The sequence below is a fragment of the Capricornis sumatraensis genome, chromosome 4, assembly GCF_032405125.1.
Source record: "Capricornis sumatraensis isolate serow.1 chromosome 4, serow.2, whole genome shotgun sequence".
Lineage (NCBI taxonomy): Eukaryota > Metazoa > Chordata > Mammalia > Artiodactyla > Bovidae > Capricornis > Capricornis sumatraensis.
This window is the reverse complement of record NC_091072.1, coordinates 152,488,630-152,514,909: the sequence shown is the minus strand read 5'-3', so window position 1 is coordinate 152,514,909 and position 26,280 is coordinate 152,488,630. Positions and strand designations below refer to the sequence as shown.

Here is a 26,280-nt window from a genome sequence, read left to right as displayed (position 1 = left end):
AAGGTGCACAGGATGCCTTCCAGGTGGAAGCAATGAGAACATGGCCAGGCTTGTAACAGGCCTGGGACGGCGGGCAGAAGAAGCTTAGATATTACAGAAAGGAGTCCGGATGTGGACATGAGGACCGTGTCCTGTCCTGCCAAGCACTTGCTGGGTAAACATGTCTTCTCATCTCTAGTGAGGACACTCAGACCACCGCCAACAGGTCACAGGCTCTTAGGAGGCTCAAATGGTATATGAGGAAATCACTGTAAACTTAAAGCACTGCACAAATTTCAGTGGTCATATTTTTAAATGTGGAAGGCACATTCATGGGTTTTCCAGACCCATGTGAGGCAAGCGAGGGACAGAAATGTTTCTAGTTTTAATGACAGTGCTCAAGAAGATTGTTTGCTTTGTGCTGGTTCTGAGGAAAGTGAAAGTGAAGTCGCTTAGTCGTGTCCGACTCTTTGCGACCCGTGGACTCTAGCCCACCAAGCTCCTCCATCCATGGGATTCTCCAGGCAAGAATACTGGAGTGGGTTGGCATAAGTGGTCCCCAAAAGCACAGACAGGGAAACTTCATGTCAGCATGGACGTTCACTCTGGGCATGGCAGAGCCCTTCTAAAGACAACAGCTCCCCTCTGAGAGGTCCCTCCTCCAAGCCACTCAGTGAGCTAGGGGTTTCTAGAGTCATCAATTCCAACTCTCCTCCCAGGAAAGTGATCCCTCCCCTACCCCAGTCCTCTTGTTTCTGCCTCTGCTATAATGCCAGGCACTCTCATCACATTTCTAGGGCTCCCCACAAACCTAGACAGCACATTAAAAAGCAGAGACATCACTTTGCCAACAAAGGTACATATAGTCAAAACAATGGTTTTTCCAGTAGTCATGCACAGATTTGAGAGTTGGACCATAAAGAAGGCTGAGCACTGAAGAACTGATGCTTTCGAACTGTGGTGCTGGAGAAGACTCTAGAGGGTCCCTTGGAAAGTAGGGAGATCAAACCAGTCAATCCTAAAGGAAACCAACCCTGGATATCCATTGGAATGACTGATGATGAAATGGAAGTTCCAAGATTTTGGTCGCCTGACGTAAAGGGCTGACTTATAGGAAAAGACCCTGATACTGGGAGAGATTGAAGGCAGGAGGAAAAGGGGATGACAGAGGATGAGATGGTTGGATGGCATCACCGCATCAATGGACATGCGCTTGAGCAAACTCTGGGAGATAGCGAAGGACAGGGAAGTCTGACGTGCTGCAGTCCATGGGGTCACAAGGAGACAGACGTGACTTAGCCACTGAACAATAAGAGATGAGTGACTATGCTAGTTGGCTGCATTCAGGGACTAACGCCACAGGCAGGGTTAAATGACCACAAAGGCAGGCGCTCTCCTCTCACGTTTGGTTTTTACTTCACTTCCTCCAGCCTTCTCTCGTGCCCCCAGCCTCCACGTGGGGCACACTGGGTGGGGCTCAGGGCTCGTCTCTGCATGGAGGTGGGGTGAGCATCGCTATCCTGCTGCACATGTGGGCTCTCATGCTGCTCCTCAGAGCCTGGTTTGGACATGGTGGGAGGAAACCGGGGTCCCCAGTGAGACGGGGCCTTTCAGGACCTTGCCGGGCTCTGGAAGGAGGCAGTCACCCCTCATCCGGATCTCGCTCCTTGGAGGTAAGACTCTTCCTGTGAGAGCTTAGAAAGGAGGAAGGGTGGGCAGGTTCGGTAAAACTGAACTTGAGCCCCCAAACCCCTAACACTCACAGCAGACCTGCAGGAAGGCTTGAGTAGCCCTTTTTTATAGATGAGAAACTGATACACACCCAGAGGTCAGCTGCCTCCCAATCTGGCTGGAGACACAAGATCAGAGGATGTCAAAGGGCGTGGTGGTGGAGGCCCCACGTCCAAGTTTATTTATCCAGTGCTGGATTCCAAAGAAAACAAAACAAAAACAAAAATCCGCAAGCCATTTCCACCCCTGAGTCACCAGCCAGGAAACTGACCAGCAAAGATTTGCACAGTCTCCAGAGGGGCTTCCTCTGCTCTGGGCTTGGAAGCCAGAACCACAGGGAGCCCGAGCACAGCCATCGCTGCCGGCAGCATCCTCAGCCACCCCTGCCCCTGCCCAGCGACTGGCTGTGTCTGGATGGAGCCAGGACTCGTGCGGGGCAAGAAGGAGGCCACCAGCTCCATCATTTTTCACATCACGAGGCTCCCATCCTCTCTGGCCCTGATCACCTTAGAGAATTTATCTCTGCTGCAACCAGGCCAAGTAATGGGGTCTCAGTTGTGAGGAGAGGTGACACTCAGGCCCCTTGCACTGCCCTTGGCCAGTGATGACTCAGATCTGCAGGTCTTCAGCCCCCTCCTCTGCCCTCAGCCCCACCAGCCACAAATCCTCTGAGGAAGGAGCATGAGGGGACACCTACTCTTCTCTCCCAAAGACTCCTTCCATGTCCCACCACCCAGCAGTGCTTCTGCCAGGGTTTTGTCAACCAGACACGCGGCACTGGTAACTCCAATCTCCCCTCCCGTTTCTCACTGGAGACAGACGGCCTTGAATCTGGGCCCCTTGTCTGCATGGAGTGGCCATGCCAGGTCAGCTCAGGCTGTGTCCGCCGAGACCACAGAACCCTGACGTCTTAGTGACTCTTTAGAGCCTTATCTGGAATAATGGGCAGTTTCCATTAGGAGTGTTGAAATATTAACAAGAGCCATCATTATGCCCTTTATGAGCTGCTAGAGTGTGAGGACGCCAGGCTGGAAATGACCACAGGAGTGGCTCAGGGTACTTTTCCTCTTAGACTCATTTGCACTTTCCTTAAATTCCAAACTCAAAGAATTGGGTCTCAACTAATGAGATTTCAGGGAGTAAAAGTGTAAATACTGGGGACCATGAGGGCTGCAGTGGGCCTTCCCTAACGGCCCTTCTCTGCCTGCACTACAGGGTGTTCTGGGGAAGCAGGAGGTGAAGAACTGGTCAACACAGAGGATGGAGGCAGGGAGAGCACAGGTGAGAACATCGTGTCCATCACCTCTAAGGGCCCCCCCAGGAATGTGTGGCTAGGACCTGCTTCTCCCCTTCAGAAGAAAGAGCAAAATACATCACCCCTGACAACCTGTCGTTCAAGAGAAGGAAGGAGGCAAGCCTGACTCTCTGGACACTACCTGAGAGCTGCAGCCTCACCCTGCAGAGATCCGGGGACAGAGGGGAGGGACAGGCTGCCAGCAGGACTGTCCAGATGGGAGCGGTGAGAAGGCTGACAAACTCTGAAGAAAGAAATTGCCACCATGCCTGGCATGTTACAGAGCATCAGGAAGAGAAACGTTGAGTAAACAAATGAATAGTATAGGACTCCAGGGAGCCCCACTCTCAGCAACAAGCTGGGGGGCTCTTCCAATTTTCATTCTTATCTATTGTACATCCACATAGTTTAAAGTCAAATAGCTCTCAAAGGCTCATTGCAAAACAAACAAACGAAGACAAATGAATCCACAGTTCTCTTCCTGACTGCCCTATTTCCTCCTCCCTAACACACACCACTGTCCATGTCTTAGCTGTATCTTTGGGTAGTTAATTCCATATTTTAAAATCATATGCTTCTATAACTTTTTACCAAGTTTTAACTTCTTTCCCAATATGAGAAGTGAGGATTTATCTCTCTAATCCTTCTCCAGCATCCTGAATCAGACACTGATCCCAACAAATTCCGATTCTGCATCCTGATGACTGAAAAGGGACCCCCTTCACAGATGCTCTTTGCCTTTCTCTGAGCTGGATTCTATGTTTCCTGAACCCCATGTTTCCCTTGGTTTAATCCCACTTCATTATGGAGAACTTCCTCCGGTAGCTTTGCAGCATCGGAGCTAACTTGGTTTGGGTTTGGGGTTTTACTTTTAGCTGTTTTTGTTGTCGTTGAGGTTTTCATTCACCTGAAAATGTCTTTGTTCTACTTGTTGCTTGGGCGATAATTTGGTTGAGTATAAAATCCATAACTGGAAATCCTGTTCCTTCAGGATTTTGAGGGCACTGCCCCAGTCGTCTTGCTTCTCATGAAGCACGCAACCTGAAACCAGGTTGATTCCTTATCCATTGTAATGTATTTTTTTCTCTCTAGAAACTGGTAAGACTGTCCCATTGTCCCCACTTTCCTGATATTTTCACAGTGATGTGCCCATCTGTGTGGGCACTCTGTGAGCCCTACTCACAGAGTAGGACACTGATGCGCTTTAGTTGTAGGCAGCATTCTGGACTCTATCCCTGAGAGTCACCCCTCAGTGCATATTCAGTTACCTCTTTCTGGAACTTCAAGCTCTCAGATGCTGTACTTCTTGGACTGGTCATCTCACTGTCCTATTTTCCCCTCCTAATTTCCAGCTCTGATTTGTTTGCCCTGCTTCTCTGGAGATTCATTAATTTTGTTTTTCAATGATTCATAGCCCTCAGCTACAACATTTTTAATTTCCAAGAGTTCCTTTTTGTTTCGTGAATATTCCTTTTTCACAGAAATCAGTTTCTGTCTCAGGAAAGTAGCATCTTGTTGCATCTCTCTAAAGACAGAAAAGGATGCTGTTGGTGGTGGTTTGGTTTTTTTTTTTTTTACTCCTTTCATATTCTATTTTAAATATCCATCCTTTGCTTGTTTGCTTTGGTTTCTATTTTCACTTTAAGGGACTTCCAAATATTTAGGTGTCCTTAATTGACTGATTATATTTAAGAGTGAAACAACAGAAAACCGATAGGAGTGGTGAGTGGGCTTGTCAGCTGGAGGGGCTGTGGCTGAGTCGTCCTGCAGGGTGGACCCTGACGTGTCCTCAGGGCTTTCTTCTCCAGGCTAGCTGCCTCTGCCAGCCTGAAAGATGCTGGGGGATGTTCAGATCTCCAGCCTAGAGAGGACTGGAGGCTGCACTGTGAGAGCAAGTGAGGGACAGCTGGGGAGTCTCAGCCATCCTTCCCTGGGTTGTGCCAGCCACGCCCCCATCCAAAGAGTGTCTCCTTGGTCATCAATAGAGGACAAACCACCTGTCTCAGCCTGGGTTGCATGGAGGTAGGGCCTCTCCAGCAAGCTCTGGATTTAGCTCCAACCTTCACCCACCACCAGGGCCTAGGAAGGCATTGCTTCTGTGGTGCAGCGGACATCAACGCTGCTTTAAAAGAGGTGCTGAAGCCGCCTGCACCCATCAGAGCTGAGTTAAGCGACACGTGTACGCTCACATCCAACTGTGATGTTTCTACAGAGAAAGACCTGGTCGGCGCTCTGTGTGCTGATCACCATCAACTTCCCTGGGGCTGGAAAATATAACAGAAACTAGAAGACCTGAGAAAGTGAAAGTGAAAATAGTCACTCAGTTGCGTCCGACTCTTTGCAACTCCACGGACTGTAGCCCGTCAGGCTCCTCTGTCCATGGGATTCTCCAGGCAAGAATCTTGGAGTGGGTAGCCATTCCCTTCTCCAGGGGGTCGTCTCAACCTGGGAGGCCTCCACAAAAGTGTTGGAAAGCCAAGCTCCATGATGTGGCTGGCTGCAGCTGTTTGGTTGTTAAGGACCATGGCATCAATAAGACATCAAAGAATATTTCAAACACAAAAATGAACAAATGAGAACAACCCTTAGATACACACACATGTATACACACACACATATGGTTGCTGTTGTCTTCTTTCCCATTCATTTTATCTCTGCGGTTTATGCATTTTTTAAAGATTCCTTCACCATAATTTCAGCATGGTTTGGGAGGAGGGCATTCAATCACAATTTCTAAACTGCTGTGCTTTTTCCCTCATTACCATATCACTTTATTCTATTTTTATAAAACATAACATCGATTCAGAAGAGTGCACAAAACATATTTTTACAGATTAATGAATAATTGTAAAGCAAACTCTCCTGTGAGGAAACAGCACAGAGTGAGCTAGACTCTGGATGGGCCTCCCAGGCCTCGGGCGGGGCAGGGCTGGGGCCCCAGGGAGTGGGATCTGCTGGTTTTGGTTTCTCCTGTGTGGGAAACTCAGGGACCCTCTGTGATCCCGCCTGAGAGCCCTCTGCCCAGTGGATCCAGGGCATCACAGCCACAATAGAAAACACCAACTCCAGAATCAAACCCAGGCTCCCAGCTGGAAAACAAGGTCCTTCCAGGAGTCTGTCACGGCCATGCTCGCCTCCCTGCTCTGACTCCTCGCTGCCTGGACGTGGCCAGTGTGGCCCTGAGGTGCGTTCTGTACCCACCTGTGCCCTCTGCTCCTATCTCCAGCCCCCGACGGCAGCCTGGCCAGGAGGATGGCTCAATTGGTTGTTCAGTCCAGCCTGTCACTGGGGGAGGTGACGAAGCCTCCAGTTGTCAGGGAGAACCAGGACTCTCAACCCGAGAACCTATAGGAAAACCCTCCAGGGAGGCCTGTTGTAGGGTTTTACGAGGAAAACATCCCTGGACGGAGAAGAGTGCTCAGGAGCGTCCCTGGGGGAAGGCAGAGTATTCCTTTTTTCTTGAATTTAGAAGAACTTCTGCCCAGCATCTTGGGAGGCAGGGACCATCTGAAGATGCAGAGAGGACAGCTGAAGTGGTGGACCTTGGAGGGCCCAGTGATTACTCAGCTCTTCTGAGACAGTGAATATTCCGTTTGCCAAGTATGTTCCCAAACTGTCTTACTCATGGTCCATGCCTACCCACAAAGAAGATGGGCACCAGCCCCCCTCATGCCCCGGAAGGGAAATGGGATGAGAAAGCGGGACAGTCCAGCACAGACTGCTCCCCACCCCCGCCCTGGAAGGGGGGACAGTCCAGCATGGGCTGCACCCCACCCTGGGGGGAGAAGCAGAACCACAGCCTGAAGCCTTCACATCTCCAGAGAACACAGTCCCTGGTCTTTCCTGGCAGGGCATCCATCCACCTCCTCCCACCTTAGCTGGGGGCCTCCAGACACAAGATGAAGCCGCAGGGAGTTAGTGATTCCATTCTGAGGAACCACAGACAGTGGGAGGTGGGGGCCAGGCCTGGGGGAGGGGAGGGGCCGTGCTTATGGGGAGAGAGTGTCCATTTGGGGAGATGGCAGAGTCCTGGAGACCAGGGTGGTGATGGTCACATGACTGTGTGAGTGTTCTTACAGCCACCCAGGCAACATGGTACGTACATACGCTCCAAAATGGGTAAAAGGATGGGTTTTTTTTTTTTATTGTTGTTATGTTTCACCGCAATTTTTTCAAAAGGAGCCTCCATCCTAAACTGGAGAGTCTCACAGGCAGAGTGCCTCCCCACAGCCGTGCTGGGGCTCACCACTCTCAGGAACGAGGGCCTGTCATCAGGCAGGCGGCCAGAGGGCGTTTCAGGGCCAGCCAACGCAGATAGCATGAAGGGGGATGAGTCCTCGGTTGACTCATAAGACATGGAAATCTATAACCAAATTCGGGTGAGTAGTGAGGCTCCCTTCCGCCCTTCACTCTGCTGGCCTGGGCCACGTGGACCAGGTGGGGTGGGTGGCCCCCGAAACTGTTTTCTCTGGAACTAACCCCCCGCGGCTTCATCTTCCTCCCAGGGTTGATCTGTCTCACTTCCCGACACTGAGAGGGTGCAGGTGGGCCACAGCCCTCCAGTCACCCAACACGGAGGGCCGTGGGACCCAGCGCTGGTTAAGGCACAGGTGACTTCCAGGTTATTTAGACCCAAGCAAAATCTTACTTAGCCTCAGTTTCCTTATAAAGTCAGGGAATTCGACGTGATGAGCTTCCAGCTTTTCTTTTAGTTTCACTGATCCATAAACTAGATTCCTGCCACACCACCTGTAGAGTCTGCTCTGAACAGAGCACGTGGGCTCAGTGGAATCCAGTGGAGTCTGAGTCGGTTCCTACCCCTCCAACTCCTTCATCATTCAAGACAGACCAACAGTGAACTCAGGCATGAGAGCCAAACCAAAACCAACGTTGGGACATTAGGACAAGGCTGCCTCAGGCCCTTGGCACCTGCCCTGGGGGAGCAGTTACCACTGCTCTCCCAAGCCATTCTCCCGAGAGTGAATTCAGGTGCATCATCAACAGTGAAAGGCTTTGTGACGAGATCAAGGAAACCCATCAGGCTCCCGGACCAGAGCCTGGACCCGCCTGGACCTGCCACGCCCCAGCCTGGACCTGCCACGCCTTGGGGGCTCAGCCTCCCAAGTCCAGGCCCTACCTGCTGCTCTCAGCAGACACCAGCCTCTGCCCTGCCCCTTGGGCCACTCCTCCTCCCCAAGATCAGCCCTGATCCCAGATGCTTTCTGGTGTGGTGGAAGGTGCATAAACGGTCAGGAAAAATTAAGATCTTGTTGGAAGTCAGGAAAAGGCAACAGTCTGCTCACTTCCCAGGAGATTTCTACGCTGGGCTTTTCCTAGAGGCCAGCTTTCCAAATGCCATCAGCAGAGAGAAGTCTTATACTGGAAACGTTAAATGCATTTTGGACTTTCTAAGTGGGTCCAGGAGAAAGGACTGTGACGTTCCATGTGTTCACCAGGGCTGTCTCCTCTCTCCTGGCTGAGAGCCTGGGACAGATGCTCCCCAGCCCACAGGTGTCTGAACTTGCATGTCCCTCTGAGTGCTTCTGCAGGGTCCGGAGAACAAAGCACACAGTCCCCGCACAGCCCAGAGCCACCCTTTCCTCCTCAGCCTCAGATGCTCGAACATCCAGCAAACCCATCAGTTGTTGAGTTTATTCCACACAAACCCCAAACATCACTCTGCCACTGCTCAGGTGGATGCCAAGACTGCACCCTTCCAGACTTGAATCACCACCCCCCAGAGGACCCCAGAAAAGCAAGTGCCCTGTGGCCTCTCCCCTGGAGAGGCCAAGAACAAGCTTCAGGGTTGGTCCAGATAGGGGCCAAGCTCTGAGCCCCACGGACACGGCTGCCCTGCGACCAAGGGCGGGGAGAGTCACTGCTGGGCTCAGACCCACACCTTCTCCCCTTTCAGGCCCCTTTGGGGACACATCTGGGGGGAGGTGGTGGCAAACCCTTTGCACACTGGAGAGAACAAGCACTCAGAGTCACACGGAGCGTGCCTCACACCCTCGCTCCACCGCATCCTCCCCCGGGTGGCCCTGGCTTGGTCATCTTGCCTCTGAACCCGCTTCACCGTTTGCACACAAGAGCTGGACACTGCAGAGCTGTAGAGTCGTGGTCAAGATCTGGGTCCCTGGGACAGGACACCTGTTCCAGAATTACAACAGTGGTGCCCATTGTTAGTCTGATTAAAGGGAGACGTGACTCAGAACACAGGGACTGGAATACATCCCTGAAAAGCAGAGCCCTGGCCTGGCCGTGGAGAGTCTGGGTAAACACGCCTGCAGGAATGGAGGGGCAAATACGAGAGCAGCGGCTAGATGACACCTGAGTCCCAGTGCCTGTAAGTGGGATCAGCATGTCTGTGGCAGGTCCTCTCAATACAATATTTTAGGACGAAGGCAGAGCTGATGCTTCCTAGAGGCTGTCGGGCAGCAGGCAGTTCATTTCATGAGAGATTTCCCCGAGATCTCTGGGGCTGTGCGGGTGATGGGTTTCCGTCAGCGTGATGTATGTGGGCGGCCTCCCTCCTCTCTCAGCTCTAAAGGCCCTTCGGAGATATCTCTTACGATTTTATGATGCTAATTCCTCCAGAAAGTTTTGAAAAATTTGACAGGCTTCATATAAGTGTGTGTGTAAGTGTAGGCAGGCACGTGAACATGCAAACAACAAAAAGACCTAGGAGCTGCACAGAGGTACCCCTCCCCCAGCATCCTCCAAACTGTGCCCGCGTGTGCTGGGGCATCTTCTTTCCAAGGGGACCCCGCACAACTGACACGGTAATCTGAGGCTTGGGAATCGAGAACATGGAAGCCTGGGTGTTCAGGGTGAATTTTTCACAATGACTCACCTGGGAGAAGCCCGCTGCCTGTTTAATTACTCAAAGTGGAAAAAAAACGAAAGTGTTAGTCGCTCAGTCATGTCTGACTCTTTGTGACCCCATGGACCGTAGCCCACCAGGCTTCTCTGTCCATGGGATTTCCCAGGCAAGAATACTGGAGTGCGTTGCCATTCCCTTCTCCAGGGGATCTTCCCGACCCAGGAATCAAACACTGAGGGTTTGATTCTTTGATTCTGCAGACCCCGCCCCAGGGTTTCCACATTGAGGGCAGATTCTTTACCATCTGAGCCACGAGGGAAGCCCCACAGACGCCTCCAGAAGGCCTGGGAAGGCAGTAGACATCTCCCTTCGCTCTGTAACCCGCGTCTCCTCTCTTGCTGGCCAGCCCTGGTGCTTTCACAGTTTCCTTTAGACGCCTCCGTCCTGAGACGTGGCTTCTCTCCTCAGCTCTGCTCCCTTCCCATTTCTTCTGGGAACCCTGAGCCCCCTTCTACTTTTCTCTCCACCATCTCACCTTCCTGTCTTCTCAGCAACAAGCCAATGGCAATGACCGGACGCTCGTCACAAAGAGGCAACGTTTCCGGGAAGCGTTCACAACACAGAAGCTCAGTGGAGGCCAGGCACCAAGAAAGCCAGGTCTGCAGGGCCCAGATCTGGATTTCCCACCCCAAGGACAACAGGTTCACCTGCACGTTTTAGAGAAGCTGACTCGATTTACAGAATTACAGACATTTGAGATGAAACAGCTCTCACATAGGCAAAGGCCACCAGAGTAGACAAAAAGTTTCATTATTTTTCTCCAAAAGGTCCAACTCAAGATGCCTACCTTGGAGAAAAAGAAAAGAAAACAATTATTCGGAGGGACTTCCCTGGTGGTCCACTGGTTAAGACCCGCAGTCCCAGCGCACGATGCCTGGGTTCCATGCCTGGTCAGGGAACTAGACCCCACATGGTGCATGGTGTGGCCAAAAAATAAATAAATAATGCTTGTTGTTGGCGTTCAGTTGCTCAGTCGCGTCCGACTCTTTTTGACCCCATAGACTACAGTGCACCAGGCTTCCCTCTCCTCTATCTCCCGGAGTTTGCTGAAGTAATGCACACTCCTACTGAAAAATAATTCGGGCAGTAATCCTCCTGATTACAGAAGGATAAAATGACTATGAATCTTTTTTTGTTACAAACATTAACATTCACTAAAAATGCCTGGCTACAGGGAGAAAAAGATGACTTTGGCACCTGTGGATTTCAAGTTGTCCCGAGAGGTAAGAAATGACATCAGATAGCATCTTCCCAAAAGTAAGGCACCCTGAAAATGCAGAAATTTTTTGCGTATAATTGAGTTTCCTGCTGAACAGTTTCCACAAAGTGGCAGAGAGGTCTGCTCAGTTTTGCCCAGCTCTGTCCTCCGGGAAGCCCCTCCTTGTAGCTGAGGACAGGTGTGACCATTCTTCTAGCAGCCATACCTGCCTCTTCCTCCTCACCCCTCATCCGTCTGATGCTGCAAGCCTCAAGTTCCATGATTTAGGGGTTAAATTTCAACAGGATTAAAAAATCCCACCATCGACCCTAGCAAATTATTTTTCAATCACGATTTAAGAGGTTTTGTGGCATAGTCCTTCCTTCCAGGCCAGTGAGCAATCGTTAGCTTGGGCTTTGTTCTTTCAGCAGCATAAGTAAAATATTAACTTACAACAAATGTAGTCTCATACCCAAACATCCATATTTTAGAGGCCAATTACAATTGAATAATTCATTTTTTAATTAGGTGCTCTTACGTCTCTCCCTTAAAATGATGCCTTGCGAGGGTATCTGCCTTAAGTGGGGCTGTGCCGCATACAGCAGGCGCCCAGTAAGGATTTTTGGTGAATGAATTCCCATCACCCCAAGAATGGTCCTGGACTGGGCTCTGGGAAGCTGTGTTCACATGTCAGAGCTGTACCTTCTGTGTGGAGTCCTGTCTCCTCTTCTGACTTGGACACCACCAGTCTAGCAGACTCCCCACAGGCTTCAGGTTTCACTCAAGAGCAGTTTCTCCAGGAAAACCTCTTCTATCGGTTTTCCACCCCAGTTCACACACATCACTGCTTTCAGGGCCTTTGTTAATCATCTTAGAATCTCAGGTGCCTACGTTCAGCCCCTCACTGCCCCTGCCCCCCAGGGGCAACTAGGAGCAAGGCTCCTAAGAAGCCAGGATCAAGGTTATCAGGCCAACAAATTACGGGAAGGCACTTTATCACAGTGAGCTTCTCCCACGCACACACCGTGGGACCTGCTGACCCAGTGCCAAGCCCATGGGGTGGGCAGCCCGCAGTGAGGGCCAGCGCCCAGCAGACAGGCGCCTGCAGCTGCCGGGGTCCCTAGGAATCCCATGGGGCTGCTCCAGACCCCAGCTGCAGGGACCCAGAGAGTCCCCCACCCTCCCAACAGCCTGATAGCAGGCTCAACCCTTGACACGTCCAGGGGCACCACAGTCCCAAGAAACGACGCAACCAGTTCAGAATTTCCTTTGAAGGATCCAGGGGTTTGGATTTTATATTCGAGAAAGGCTTTCCTCAAATATGTTTCAATTGAAAAGAGCTTGGTGCAGGGAGGTTTTCCATCACATAGAGTGTGAGTGTACATGGGGAGCATCTTCCCCCCGAATGAACACAGGTGGATAAAAATGGGGCAAGGGGCGTCACACGCTTAGACTTCAAAGCTTCGGCCGCTGCCAAGCGGGCAGCAGGCAGTGCCTGTCTCTGAAACTGTGGGGAGGAGGAGCCCCCGCACTCAGGGCTCCGTCCAGGAGCACTCACCACCACTGGAGATGCCTGGTCCCCAGGGCAGCCGCCCCGGGCCTCCCTGCACGGCCCGGCCTCTCTCCCAAGGGCATAGTCCTCAGGACAAGCTTCCTACACTGCAGGTGTTTCTAAACGTGCACCATTTGTGATGGGGAGGTGGGGTAGCACCCCCTGTCTGGTCCAGGGAACCCTCTGCCTGATGAGCACACGAGGCAGCTGTCTCCTGACAGTTGAGGACACGTGCGTGCATCCACGCCATGATGCTTGCGTTTCCAGGGCAGACCATGTCCCTTCTCTGAGAGCGAGTGTCTTCATCTGTGAAATGGGATGACAGGAGGCCTCACAGGGTCACTGCAATGCCCAAATCACCCTGACCCACACAACACTTTGGTATCTGCACGTGGAACGAAAAGACATTGCTACTGAGTTAGAGATGTCACGTCCTACGACAGTCATCTGTGCAACCCTGCTCACCCCAGAATTTACCATTTTTATTTTGCAACAGAACCAAGTTGATTTTTTGAAACAGTAGTTAATGCTGCCACGGGCGAGGTGAGGTGTGGGGACAGGTGCTTTATCTCCAGGGATTCTTCCCACCCCCTCCTATGCTCACAGTCATGCACGTTCAGGGGAACAGGGGCCACCAACCCCCACACGTGAGTCCATGTGACACTTGGCCCCCTCTCACCAGTCACGTCACTTCTCTGAACTAAAGGGACACCATCTGGCAGGCTCCGTCCACTCCCCGTCCACTCACTCAACAAATATTTATCAAGTGCCTGGCGGGGGCCAGTCCCCGTCCAAGGCATTGGGGACAGAGCAGCTTCCTGGGATGAATTCTCCCCTGAAGTAAGCAAGTAAACAGACGTGGCCATTTACTGTAGTGGGGCTGAGCAGCAGTGTTTGCGGAGCACTGGCGCCTGCTGGTCACGTAGAAAAGGGAATGGTCATGACTAAGCAGGTCTCCCGGCCCCACCTGCCGGAAGAGACACCAACAGAAAGGTTCAGTGACTGAGGGGAGGCCCCCCCCCCCACCCGGGTCAGCCCCTCTCTCCCCGGCTCAGCGCTGCAGGCCTAGCTCCAGAATGGCTCACAGGCTGCAGCTGCACCGGGTCCCGCCCAGACCAACTCAGCAGACCCTAGGGCAGGGCTGGGGTTGGGGGTGGGTTGCCTCAGTGAAGCGTCTCCCCGAGGCCCTGGTTAGGAGCTGGGCTGAGCCCCAAGCCACCCCGTCCACACCCCCACCTTGAACACCCACAGACAGGACCAGCTGCGATGCGAGCCACCTGCCATCACCTGTCCATGGGTTTCCCACGCCTGGGGACCACACGCCGGCCCTGACTCTCATCTACCAGGATGCGTTCAGGCCCCACGGCAACGTCTCGCCTTCCAGCAGACCTGACGGTGCAAGAAGGCCGAGCTCACTGCAGGAGGACCAGGGCCTGAGCCCACATCTCTGCTTGCTTCCCAAACACGCACCCTGACGCATCCCAAATATAGGCCATGGGGGTCCTCAGTCCACAGGCTCGGGGTTGTTCCAAACATGGTCCCTGCAGGGTGAGTTGTGGTGGGGGGCTGTCCCTCAGGGACCTTTCTTTAGCCAGGAGGCCTCTCTGCCTCTCTCCCTGTGTGATGAGACCCGTGAGTAGGCAGCCCAGTTATCCTCCGTGGGTGAGGGTTCCAGAAACCAAGAGCCTGTGTGTCTCCTCACCCACAAAAGCTCTCCCAAAGGGCCCTGTGGGACCTGCATCCAGGACCAGACAGAGGGTCCCCAAGCTCGGGCTGTGAGCTCTCCAACCAGCACACACAGCCTCTGCTGGCACCCTGATGGCCCCCAGGCCTGAACTCACCATCCTTACAACCAGTCGGGGCCACCCCATCTCACAGCATAAATGAGAAACTGGAAAGTCCCGCCTTCTCCCCGACACTTGGGCCCTTCTGCTGAGCCCATTCTCCCCGCTCCAGCCCCCATGTCTCTCCTCTGGCCTCTCCTCTGCCCCTCGCCCCTCTGGAACTACCTGGTTCTGGCTTCAGAAAGCCCAACACAACCCTGTTGTCTGCACAAGGTCAGACACCAAATATATTCTCTTAATATTCCAACCCAATCCAAGTCTGAGCCAACTTCAGGGTCTGTTGGCGGCTGGGAGTTTTCCACAGGCGATGAGTCCACCCTGCCAGCAACAGAGCTCAGGAGACCTCGTCCAATTTACCTGCAGGGCAGCGGCCACCGCCGAGGGTATGGGGGGGTTCACACACTATTTCTACAGGATGCTCTGCCTGGCAGGTGGCACTGCCAGCAACAAGGCTGTGAATAATGCGGAAAGAAGCGCCGTGTCATGGGCCCGTTCACGTTTCCTTCTGCTCCACTAGCACCAGGAAAAGATAACAAAGATGACGGATTTGGGCGCAACGGTGTATGTTAGATGGAGCATAAAACAAACAGACTTTTACGTAAATAATGAGAAAAAGACCTTTAAAAAATTCCATACTGAAACACTTTTCATCTCCTGGAAAGATAAAAAAAGCAAAGTGCTAGGAAAATAAACGGGGGTTGTATCAAGCAGGTTGCAGGGGGAAGGAGCTGGGCAGAAGGAAGGAAGTGGAGAGCAGGAGGGCGGCTGTGGGCCCACAGGTGTCAGGGGGACCCCCTCCTTCTGGACAGTGAGGGTCTTTGCTAAGTGAGTTCTTCTTGGACCCGACAGAGGACACATCTCTGGGCAGCCATGGGGAGAGGGCAAGCTGACGGGGCCCCACTTGCAAGAGGACAAACATTTGGGTCACTTTTCCCAAAGAGCAGCCTGCGACACCCATCAGCAGGGGTGCCGGGGGCGAGTTAAACCCATGGACTCTGAGCCCTGCGGGCTCACACTGTCGCTGCTCCCCGCCCCCCCGGGGGATCCACAGGCTCTGCGGTGCCAGGCCCTCTGTAGCTGCAGCATCGCCTCCGTCTCTGAGCAGGACTCTGCGGCTGCAGTTTCTTGTCCTAAAAAAGCCATGGGAGTCACGGGAGGCGGTCAAGCTTCCTTTCAGGGGCCCTTCAGTGATTTGGGGGCCACATTCTGGAGCGACAAGCGGACAGCTTTGGTCCTCAAGGCTCCACAAAGAGCCGCACGTACCCCTGCTTCAGGGTTCCAGAGGCTACAGACGTGACCCAAGGCCCCCGCTCTGCCCGGCGCCCCAGCCCGCTCTCCGCATTGTTGGCCTGGAGCTGCCAGCCAGGTGAGTGTGAACCAACCCCTGCCGTCTTCCAGTGGGTTTAAATCTCTCTTTCTCGAGCCTGGAAATCTCTCGGCTCTCGCCATCTCCCTCCCACTCTCAGGCAGAACCTCCCTGGTGGCCCCGTGGCTCCTCCTGTCCACCTGCCCCACCCCTCCCCTGCACCTGCCACAGATGCTCAGAGCCGGGCCTGGGGCTCCTTCGGTCCTCCCCGCCTCCCCCAGCAGGAGGTGTCTCTGGAGTCCCGCCTGACACCTGCCCGCTGCAGTCTCCTCCTGCTCCGTCCACAGGCTCCTCGGTCACTGCCCCTCATCCCGTTAAAGCTGACCTTCTCCCGGCTGAAGGCATCTCTTGACCCCCGCTCACTCAATGAGAGGGATTTTCAAAATGTGTGTCTGTGTAGGTGTGTGTCTCTGTGTGTCTGTGTACATGTATGTGTGTCTGTGTGTATATGCATGCATCTGTGTATGTGTCTATTTGTGTATCTGTGTGACTGTGTGTGTGTACATGTATGTGTGTCTGTGTCTATATATGTGTGATTGTGAGTATCTGTGTATAGTGAGACTGTGTGTGTATGTGCCTGTGTCTGTGTATATGATGTATATGTCTGTGTGTCTACATGTATGTGTGTATATGTGTGTCTCTGTGTCTGTATGTGTCTGTGAGTGTACCTGTGTATATGTGTGACTGTGTGTATCTGTGTATAAGTGTGTGTGTGTCTCTGTATATATATTTAGGCTGGAGGAAACTCCATCATCCGAGCATATTTCCCTACTTTACAGTCACTGCCCAAACCAGAGCTTTAGAGAGGCAGCAACTGCCTCAGCATCTAGAACCCTCTCTCAGCCCCCACATTCTCTGGTGCACCCCGATTCCTAGTGTAAGGTCCCCCAAGTCCTGGCTGCCCCATACCACCTCCCCTCCACCACACGGGCTCACCCTCATGGGGGAAGACGGAAGACGGACCGGTGGTGCAGCCTGGACTAGCTCGGGCTTGTGGGGGTCACCCTTTACTCACAGCAGTTTTACTGAGGTACGACTTACATACCAGGAAATCTGCCCATGGTGAGGGTACAACTTACATACAGTTGTATGACCATCACTACTGCCTAGTTTCAGAGCTTGTCCATCACCCTGTGGAGTGATTTTAAAACCATAGTCCCTCTGCTCCAGCCCAGAGGACATCCTGGGACCGCTTGCTCTCCAGCCCAGCATGAGGAGGGGCCAGCAGCATTCAGCCACCCAGAGCGCCCACCTGTACACCCCCCACCCTCGTGGACTCTGGGCAAGGGGCCATCCCTGGGACCTAAGATGATAGCAACCTCCTCTGAGCCTTGGCCCAGAATCGACCCAAAGCGTCACTGGCTGCCAAACAGGCCTCAGAGTCTTTTTCTAAGTTGAGGATTAACTGAGAGGTTGTAGGGTTTCACGGAGGATGGGGTCGGTTGCCGGGTATGGTTATGTGAGAGGACACCGGGAGGAGAAGTGGCACCAAGGAAGGCCCTGCTTTTTCCGGGGACCTCTGGGACACCCCTGGTGTGTTTCTTTTGACACACCAAAGAGTTCCTGCCTGCTGACACAAGGTCGCACCTCAGCAGGCCACATGGACTTGGGCCGAGGCTCTGCTTGCCATGTCATCTCTCAGCTCGCCAGCCAGCTCTGGAGCCTGACCCCACACACAGCCCAGGCTCCCTGAGACAACGAGGCAAAGGCTGCGAGGTCCAAACAGGCATCAGATACACTAGCTACAGGGGCCCAGGAAAATGTCAAAGATTAAAAAGCACAAGAATTGATAACCCTGTGATATCAGGAGAGGCTGGCAACAAGAGAAGGAGGCCTGGTACTCTCCTGTTTCTTCCAGAAACAACCACCAACTGTCCCCTGCCGCTAACTACAGGAAGCTGCCTACGACCCGGGAGATGCGCTTTGTGGGGTCACGTGAGAAGCTCCGGGGTCCTGGCAGGGGAGGGGAGAGGCAGGACCTCCCCCCCGCCGGCGGGCAGCCCAGGATCCCGAGGCGCCTGGTCGGGCCAGCTACATTCCACAGCCCCCTCTGTGCCCAGACGGCTTTGTGATGACTTCAGGCTCAGCACAGAGTAAACACTCTCCACGCTTTTTCCATGGACACGTTCTAACCCCAAACTGCCAGCACTGGCCTCCCGACCATCCAGATGGAAAGCCGCCTTTCCCAAGAACATAAAACCTTCTTAACTAAATAGTCCTTCTTGGCTGCAAGAGCAAACTTTCCTACACGCTTCCTAGAAATTACTTCTCGAGCACTGAGCCTACGAATCACCTGAGCAAAGGCCCTCGGTGGAATGACGGCCCTGGGGGCAAGCACAACGGAGGATCCAGGAGGCACACTCGCTGCAGCAGACACCTGCCCTTCCAGGGTGCGGGCGGGCGGCAAGAGCACCCACGGGCCACTGCCCAGAACTCACACTCGCGTGCATCCTGCTCCCAACTGCCTGACCGCAGCAGTGTTTCTCACAACAGGCCGAGATAACACAGGCGCTGATGTGAATAAAGAGACCCTGACATCCAAGCTCGGCCGGCTATTGTAACATCAAGCATGTTCCAGCTTGAATCCGCATGGTCCGAGCTTAGCCCCCACTGCCCTTGTGCAGAGGCGGGCACACGGCGGTGCACTTACCAGGTTGGAATTCGTGGCGTTGGAGTCGTCCTCTGGGAAGGGAATATAGATCGCTAAGGCCACACAATTGGCAAAAATAGTCAGTAAAATAATGATTTCAAATGGCCTGGGGAGAGGGAGTTAAGGAATTAATGCCACGGGAAGCACCAGTGAAACAAACACACACAGATACATACATATATATATATATATATATATATATAAAAATAAATGAATCGGAGATCCATAAGAATTTTGTTTAAACAATACATTCCAAGCCCCTTGTGTTCTGAAAAGAAACATATGCCTTTTTAAGTGCTTCTAATGGGGCCCCGCCAAAATTTTTCCTAATATGTCAAAAGCAGTGGAGGCCAGTCGCGTGCCAGAGTAAACAAAGATTTCTAAAACTTTTTTCCCTTCTTTTATTTATTTAGATTGCACTGGACTTCATTTTCTCTCATGTGTGCGCGGGGTTGCTTTTAAAGATTGGGGCCTGCTCCAGCAGGGACTCGCCCCCACCCACCCCTTCCCGGGCTGCCCTGCCCGCGGGCTCACCCGCCTGCACTGGGGACCCGACAAGGCTTGGCTTGAAACAGGCAGACCCTATGGGGCTCAAGGCAGAGTCTTGACTTGAAATTTGGAGATAATACTTTCAATTTTTAAGTTGAAGTTCAGAGTCTTTTTTTTCCTTCCTCCTTATTCTCTGACAGCTTCCAGAGAGCCTGAAGGCGGCCAGGGGCTCTGGACCCCAGCAGCAGTGCAGCATGAGCTGTGTGTGGTGGGGGACAGCAGCTGGGTGCAGGGGTCTCTTCCATCTACTGAGGTCCTGTTTTCCGGGGTGGGGGTGAGGCGGCCTGTGTCCCAGGGTCTCCTGACTTGCTGCGGGTTGTGCTGGGGTTTGGAGGGCATGGGGATAAGCCAAGCTTCACTCCCCAAGCCTCAAAGAGGTCCCTGTGCCCGGATCTCTGCATCAAAGTATCAGGCAGAGGCAAAAATGAGCAAGTGTGACCATACACCTTCTGCCCTGCACTCTTGATGGAAGGCCATGGGGTGGGGGGTGGGGGTACTTCAGAGGAAGGGCCTGGCTCACTCTCTTCCAGCCCCATCTTCCCTCCTCCCCAGGACAGCCAAGTTTCCAGCCCAGTCCGTGGAGCCTCACCAGAGGAGGATGAGAAAGAGGGCAGCCATTCCTGGAGGCAGGGGCCGCCTCCATCTCCAGAAAGCCTGGGCTTGCAGAGCTCTCAAGTCCTGAAGCGGACAGAGGCTTTGGAGATGGCCTGGTCCAAACCCCTGCGGCCCAGTGAGCCTAAGAAACTCCCAAGACCCACAGCAGGCATTGACCTGCCAGACCAGAACCCAGACCCCTGCCCACAGAGTCCACTGTCCACTTCTCTGCCATGGACGTCCCAGGATCTGAGTTCTCAGGGCAGCTTGGGGCCTGGAAGGAATTGGTGATCCTGCAGTTCAGGGCCCCCTGGACACTGTGCTGCCTATGGGTGGGTCCTCTCGGCTCTGAGGGCAGAGCTGGGCATCCGCTCACCCAGCATGCCCCCTAAACACTGTCAGTCTTTGTGCACCTTGCTATTGAGAAGACCTGCAGCGGGTGTCCAGCCTCCCCACTGGACAGACAGAAAACAAAGCAGCGTCTCCCAGGGCCGAGCTGGCAAATAGCAGAGTCAGGTCTGAACCAGAGCTCCTGACTCATCTTTTCCATCATCTTGCTGCCTTTGAGCTGGCCAGGGATGCGTGGGGAGTTGGGATGCTGGTGGGAGGAAGGCTGGGCGCTGATCCTGACCAAAGGCTTGCCCCCTCAGGCCCTGCTCTGACCACCCTGCTCAAACCGCAGCATGGTGGGCAGTTGTCACCCCATTGCTACATGGGGAAAGTGAGACACAGAAGGTGACAGGATGTGTCAACTTGCCCAGAGTCACCTCGCTGGGGTAGGATGGGATTGGACCACAAAGCCTGGCTCCGAAGTCTGAATTTGTCAGGAGTCTTCTACACTGATCCACTCTGAAATCATCCCAAGCAATTGTCGTTGTTGTTAAAGTTTTGTGGAAAATTTTTTGGTGGACCATTTTCCAAGTCTTTGTTGAACTTGTTGCACATTGCTTCTACTTTATGGTTTTGTGTCCTTTTTGCTGGGAGGCACATGGGATCTTAGTTCCCTGACCAAGGATCGAACCCGCATCACCTGCATCGGAAGGTGAAGTCTTAACCACTGGACCTCCAGGGAAGTCCCACCCTAAGTGTTTTTAGGAAATCGGCTCTTTCAGGCCCCTCCCACATGGCCTCCTCCCTCTTGCCCTGTTCCCACTCAGGCCAGGCTGGGCATCTTTGTCCCCATCATCTGCCCTGGGGCTCCCCCCCGCAACCAGGACAAGAGCCAGGCCTCAAATATCAACCTGTGCCCTCCCCACAGGGGGGTGACAGCTGAGTCCAGGTGTCTCCTGCTCTGATGGCCCCCGCCTCCAAATTCAGGCTATCCTTTTATCACCTTGTGCTAAAGCTCAGAAACCACTCAGGCCAGCAAGCAAGGTTGCATGGTGGAGAGAAGATGCCCACTGTGAGCTAGGAGTTTAGGCCCAGGTCGGGTCCCCTTGGGACCCCACTGAACTGTTGGCTTCCTCCTGGCCTCCTGCAAACCCCCCCAGCCCCCACCAGTGCCTTTCTCCTAAACTCTGGACTCTTGGGGAGAGGGAGTGGAGATGTGAGTTCAGGGCACCTGGATCTGAATCTCTGGTGTGGTCAGAGCGAGGGCAGCTCCTCCAGGCCCCCTGCCCCACCCTGGACACATGGCCCAGCCGCCCCTTCACAGCCCTGACCAAGCGGTGCTGACAGCAGCCCGACGGGGACGCACAGATCCAAGCCTCTGACCCAGGCAGTGGACACCTCGGCCTCGGGACCCCCTGCCCAGTTTTGCAGCTGTGCTGGGCTTAGGCCACCTCCTCTCAAGTGGGACTTAAGGGGCTCAGGGTTTGACAGAACAAACATTTCTTGCTAAACAGAAATGTTCTTCTCTCTCGAGTCATCTCCTTATACCTTTCATCCACTCCCAAAACTTAGAAATCTTTCCATGGAAAGTTGCCAATGAAACCTAACACCCACCCTGAACCCCGGGAGACGTGGCAGGCCTGCCCGAGTGGCTTCTTCCTAGGAAAACGCCTGGCGCTGAGTCCAGGGGCCTAGTCCTGTCTGTGCCACCCTGCAGGCTCCATGTCACCAGGAAAGTTGGGGGCACACGCAATCACCCTCAAGGGCCTTCCCATCTCCCTCACCCCACGATTCCTGGGTGGGATTGCTCTGTGAGAGCCCAGCCCTTCAAAGCCTCGTCCTCTGCAGCCAGCACCCACCGGGTTCTATGCAGACATGGGGTCTGCGTCACCCCTCAGGCTGGTGCTTCCCAACCCAGCTGCACCTGGAGAGTTCAGCCAGGCCCGGGGAAGAGCTCAGACACCTGCGCTTTGTCCCAACCCCCCACAGAATACTGATGGACTCCTCCAACCTCACGGGGAGGTCACACGGCTGTGCCAGCCCACAGATCAGGAGGAGGTTACATGTCAACCCGCACTGAGTGAGCCCTGAGCAAGCTCAGCCCGGCAAGCGAGGAGAAACAACCCCTTAGTCTTGTTTCCTTAAACACTGCTTTTATGTACAGAACAATCCCCACGGAGCTGGCTATACAGGCAGCTTCCCGGGCCTCGTCCCCAGAGGCTCTGACTCAAGGCTGGGGAGGGCCTAGAACTCTGCATTCCAACCACGCCCAGTGACCGACCCAGTGGTCTGAGAACAACCCGCCGCAGGCCACACAGCTGAGCCCAAAGGATACTTCCACTCAACGATGCTGATGCAGGCCCTCCGGATGGGGTTCTTCAGGGTCAGGCAGAGCAGGGCGCGGGGCGGGCGGGTGGCCGTCGTGCTGCCCTGCTTCTTGGGCTTCCCGTACTGCTGCCGCTTCCGCTGCGTGGAGCTGACCGTGGAGATGGTCGCGTTGCCAGCACTGCCCATCAGCTTGGCCTGCCGGGCCGCGTCGATGGCGGCCTGCCAGGACAGGGCGGCCCCCGGCGTGGGGATGTGCTCGGGTGCCAGCCCCGCGGCTGCGTTGGCATTCATGTTGGCGTGAGCCGGGCGCGGGCTCCCATAGCTGGGACCTGCAGGAGAGGACAGGGACAGTGGTCACTGCGGGGGAGAACCAGGAGCCCTGGCAGTGCGATCTGGGCCCCAGACTCGCAAGTATTTTTAAAAAAATTTCATTTCAAGCCGTTGCAGGAGCTGGAGAGGCAACCCGTGGAAACACCAGTGTGTGACACTGGGTCTGCTCTGGTCCGAGCTCAGCCCAGGTCAGAGTATGTGACCCTGGACACGTCTCTCCCCTCATTTTAAGTGGAAAAGACACGAGATGTATGCATTACAGCACTTGGGGATCTCAGAAGCACAGCGAGGAGAAGAGGATGCAGAAAAGGGGAAATATGCTAAGCAACACTTGGTAGTTAAATTATATACTTATAAGCACACATACAAATAGAATAGAATAGAATGCTTGTCTAGAGAAGGTGAGGCACAAAATAAGAATAGGATACGGAGACAGGAAAAAAAGAATGAATGATTGAGAGCCGCTGTGTGGATCAATGCTGACAAATGTACAGTGAATTGAAGGATGTAATTCACTCAAATCTCTGCACCTGAGCTCCGAAATAAAAGTAGGAATCATAAATGAAGGGGTTGAACCAAAGCAAGGTGACATCCAGGTACCGCAAACCTGTCTGGCGACAGGTGTTGTTGGATAGGACAGCCGGCAGCTGTGAGGGTTTTAAATCACGACAGCAGGTCCCATGACGTCCCCCAAGTTGAACAATAGGATCTATGCGCCCTCCTGACATAGGTTGGCCTGCTGTGATTGTTTTGGCTCATAAAGTTCAGCAGAGGTGACACAGAGGTGACTTCTAAGGTAAGTGGAAAATCCGAAATGCCAGCCCTGGGCCACCACGCTGTGAGGAAGCCCCACCAGCCTATGTGGGGTGAGGAGTCCTGTCCAGCCCCCAGCGACTCCAGCTGTCATCTGACTGCAACCCCATGACAAGACCCCAAGCCGGAACTGCCCAGGGAGCCCTTCCTGAACTCCTGACCTGCAGAAACTGGAGCAGCCCAGCGTGCGCTGCGGAGAGCCACCTGTCCGGGGTGACTCACTGCATGGCATCCGGCGTCTGGGAAATGGCGCTGTGTGTAGTGGGTGTGGCCAGGAGGGGACAGAGGGACAGAGATCCTGGGCAGGACCTAGAGAAATCCAGCAGAGACGCCTTTGCATGGCTCTGGACTGAAGGCAACACAAAGCTCCAAGACTGTCCCCATGACACGGTCCGGGCCTGGTGGGTTCTCCCCTGTCTGCCCACTGACACCTCCCCCGAGAAGCCTACAAGGTCCACCAAGAGACTGACCCAGTTCGGGCCCTGGGACGACGTGTGACCTTGAGACTGGCTGCTGGCTAGGCTCTGCGGGATAAGGAGGCGCTGAGAGAATGGGGTGATGCTGTGGGCAAAGAGCCTGGCATCTGGAGACCACGTCAGTTGCCCGGGAGATGGTGGCCAGAGCCAGGCCAGAGGCACGGACATCACTTGCAAGCCCCCCTCAATAACCCTCTCCTCTGCATCATTGCACGGGGTTCTTCCAGGAAAGCTGCTGCCGCCCCTTGGGGCCTCTTCCTCCTCCTCAGGACAGGCTCGACCCAGATGACCATGTGGTGCCTCGCCCAGTCCTCCTCCTTCCCACAATCAACTTGGGCTCACCCTTCTAGGTTTGCCCTTCGAAGTTCCTTTTGCTCCCAGCTGGCCCTGTCGCCTTCACCACCAGCCTTATCCCCGACAAGGGCCAGTTCAGAGATGAGCACGTGGCCCAGATTAGCCTCAGAACCCAGAGAAACTCCGTCCCGGAAACAGACTCTGACAACCGCTGGGTTCCTGCATCCAGCCACACCTGATGCCAGCTGCACCTCTGAGCTTTATTCCTCAGGTAACTTCACTTGAGCTAATCTGAATTGGTTTTCTGTCCCTTGCAGACCTAATGCACTTGCTCAAGTGCCTGAAAGCCCCTACCTGTCTGGACTGCCACTCCTGCCCTTTTCCCAAGTCACGTCCTCCCACCATCACACCAGGGACACACAGAAGTTTCCAGTTTCACGCCACCTGACTGATGGGACCCCCACACGCTGTATACCTCAAGGGCTCTGGGACTTTTCTGAACCCGACAGGAAGGTATATCGTGACAGGTTACTGATGGCTATGCAGGCAGGAGAGGCGGGTGGGTGACATTTTATCACAGAGGGGCAGGTGCCTGTGACCCACCTGCTGGGCCCGAGAGGAGCCCTCCAGGTCCGCGTGGGTGCCAGCTGGTCTGCACCTTCTCCTCCGTGGCAGCTGCTCCCACACCGTGCCATCTGGTCCCCGTGGCATCGGAACCCCACCCCCACTCTCCGCCTGGAGAGCAGCCTCTGAGCTCTCCTCAACATGCGGCCTATGCTTTGTAGACGCGGGCTCCACATCTCCAACCAAGGACCCAGAGGAGCCAACCCCTTCCAGACAGGGGCCCCGTCCCTCACATGCTCGCCGCTGTCGTCACTGTGGGGGGTCCCAAGCTTAGAGCGAGGGAGACCCTGCTCGGCCAGGCCTCTGCCTTTCTTAGGAGGCCCCAGAAGAAGAGACTGGAGGACAGGACGCGACGCATTGAGGCACCTGCTGCACGAGGGCGCCGTGACAACCAGCCAGGTGCGTGTTCCCGTCACCCACGAGAGCAAGGGCGCCGTGACAACCAGCAGGTGCGTGTTCCCATCACCCACGAGAGCAGAGGCTGTGGAGTGAGGCTGGGGATGCTGCGTCCACTCGCCCCATGTGTGCACTGACGGGGGCCACGAGCCAAGCACCCTGTGCCCAGTTCATGGCCTCGGGGTGAAGGGCCTGCAGTTCTGACCCCAAGAACACCCTTCGTGTTTGACGTGACCCTCGTTAGGCAGCATCCAGCATGCCACCAGCCCCGGGCCCCCAGGGTGGAGGTGGGTGGACGAGCCACCCTGGACCAAGCGGGTCCAATGTGGCCGGGTCGTGTGTTTACCAGGTTCACCAGCAGGGGCTGTGACCCTGTTTGCTGATTTGATCTGTGAGAAACCACCTTCCTTCCTCGACCCCTGGTTTGGCCAGCCTCTTCTGGAGCTCTGGAATCAGACTCTCCTCTTCCCTCAGGGCCGTGGAAGCAGCCGTGACCCCCTCTGACACAAGGACCCTCCAGGCCACAGCTCTCTCCTGACGCGAGACCTCAAAGATGCCTGCCTCCCTGCTGTCCCCAGTTGTCCCCCGGCCCCCCGAACTCTCTCACAGCACCGGCCACATCCCAACCAACCATCCCAGAGTCCACGGATGATGCTGGAAAAGACGGCAAGGTGCAGCAAGGCGGAGAAGACACCCACCACCCAGGGAGGCCGGCGTGGGTGCGTCCTGGGCCCCAAGCCGTCGAGACCAGGGCCCCTCGGAGCCCAGAGGCAGTCGGAAAGCCTGGTCTGGGTGGGCCGACTTCAGAGCCACCCGAGCCTCATGACCTTATTTACACTGTGAACCGTTCCCAGAGCACTCGGACCTCTCGGGAGAGCACCATCTGGAGAAGCACACACGAACAGGCCCGCGGGGAAAAGAGGAATGACAGCCTCCCCAGCCAGAGGGCAAGAAAACAACCTTCAGTGCCCCAGTCCTGGAGCCCAAGCACAGCTGCAGCCCTGCAACCAGCATGGGGGTGGGGAGGCGCGTGGACACACACATGCACA

The 26,280-nt window shown here is 54.4% G+C and overlaps 1 protein-coding gene across 1 annotated transcript in view; it reads right to left on the bottom strand.

The window, feature by feature from the left end:
- CACNA1C (calcium voltage-gated channel subunit alpha1 C) overlaps nucleotides 1-24,922 on the bottom strand; it is a 343,814-nt gene extending 318,892 nt beyond the window's left edge. Inside the window, exons 1-5 of the mRNA XM_068971534.1 lie at nucleotides 24,815-24,922; nucleotides 24,260-24,375; nucleotides 23,941-24,002; nucleotides 22,306-22,627; nucleotides 18,498-18,603 (exon numbers count right to left, since the gene is read on the bottom strand). Of these exons, the coding sequence (XP_068827635.1) occupies nucleotides 18,498-18,603; nucleotides 22,306-22,627; nucleotides 23,941-24,002; nucleotides 24,260-24,375; nucleotides 24,815-24,922 (714 nt within the window). The remainder of the gene's footprint in view (nucleotides 1-18,497; nucleotides 18,604-22,305; nucleotides 22,628-23,940; nucleotides 24,003-24,259; nucleotides 24,376-24,814) is intronic.
- Between the last annotated feature and the right edge of the window lie 1,358 nt (nucleotides 24,923-26,280).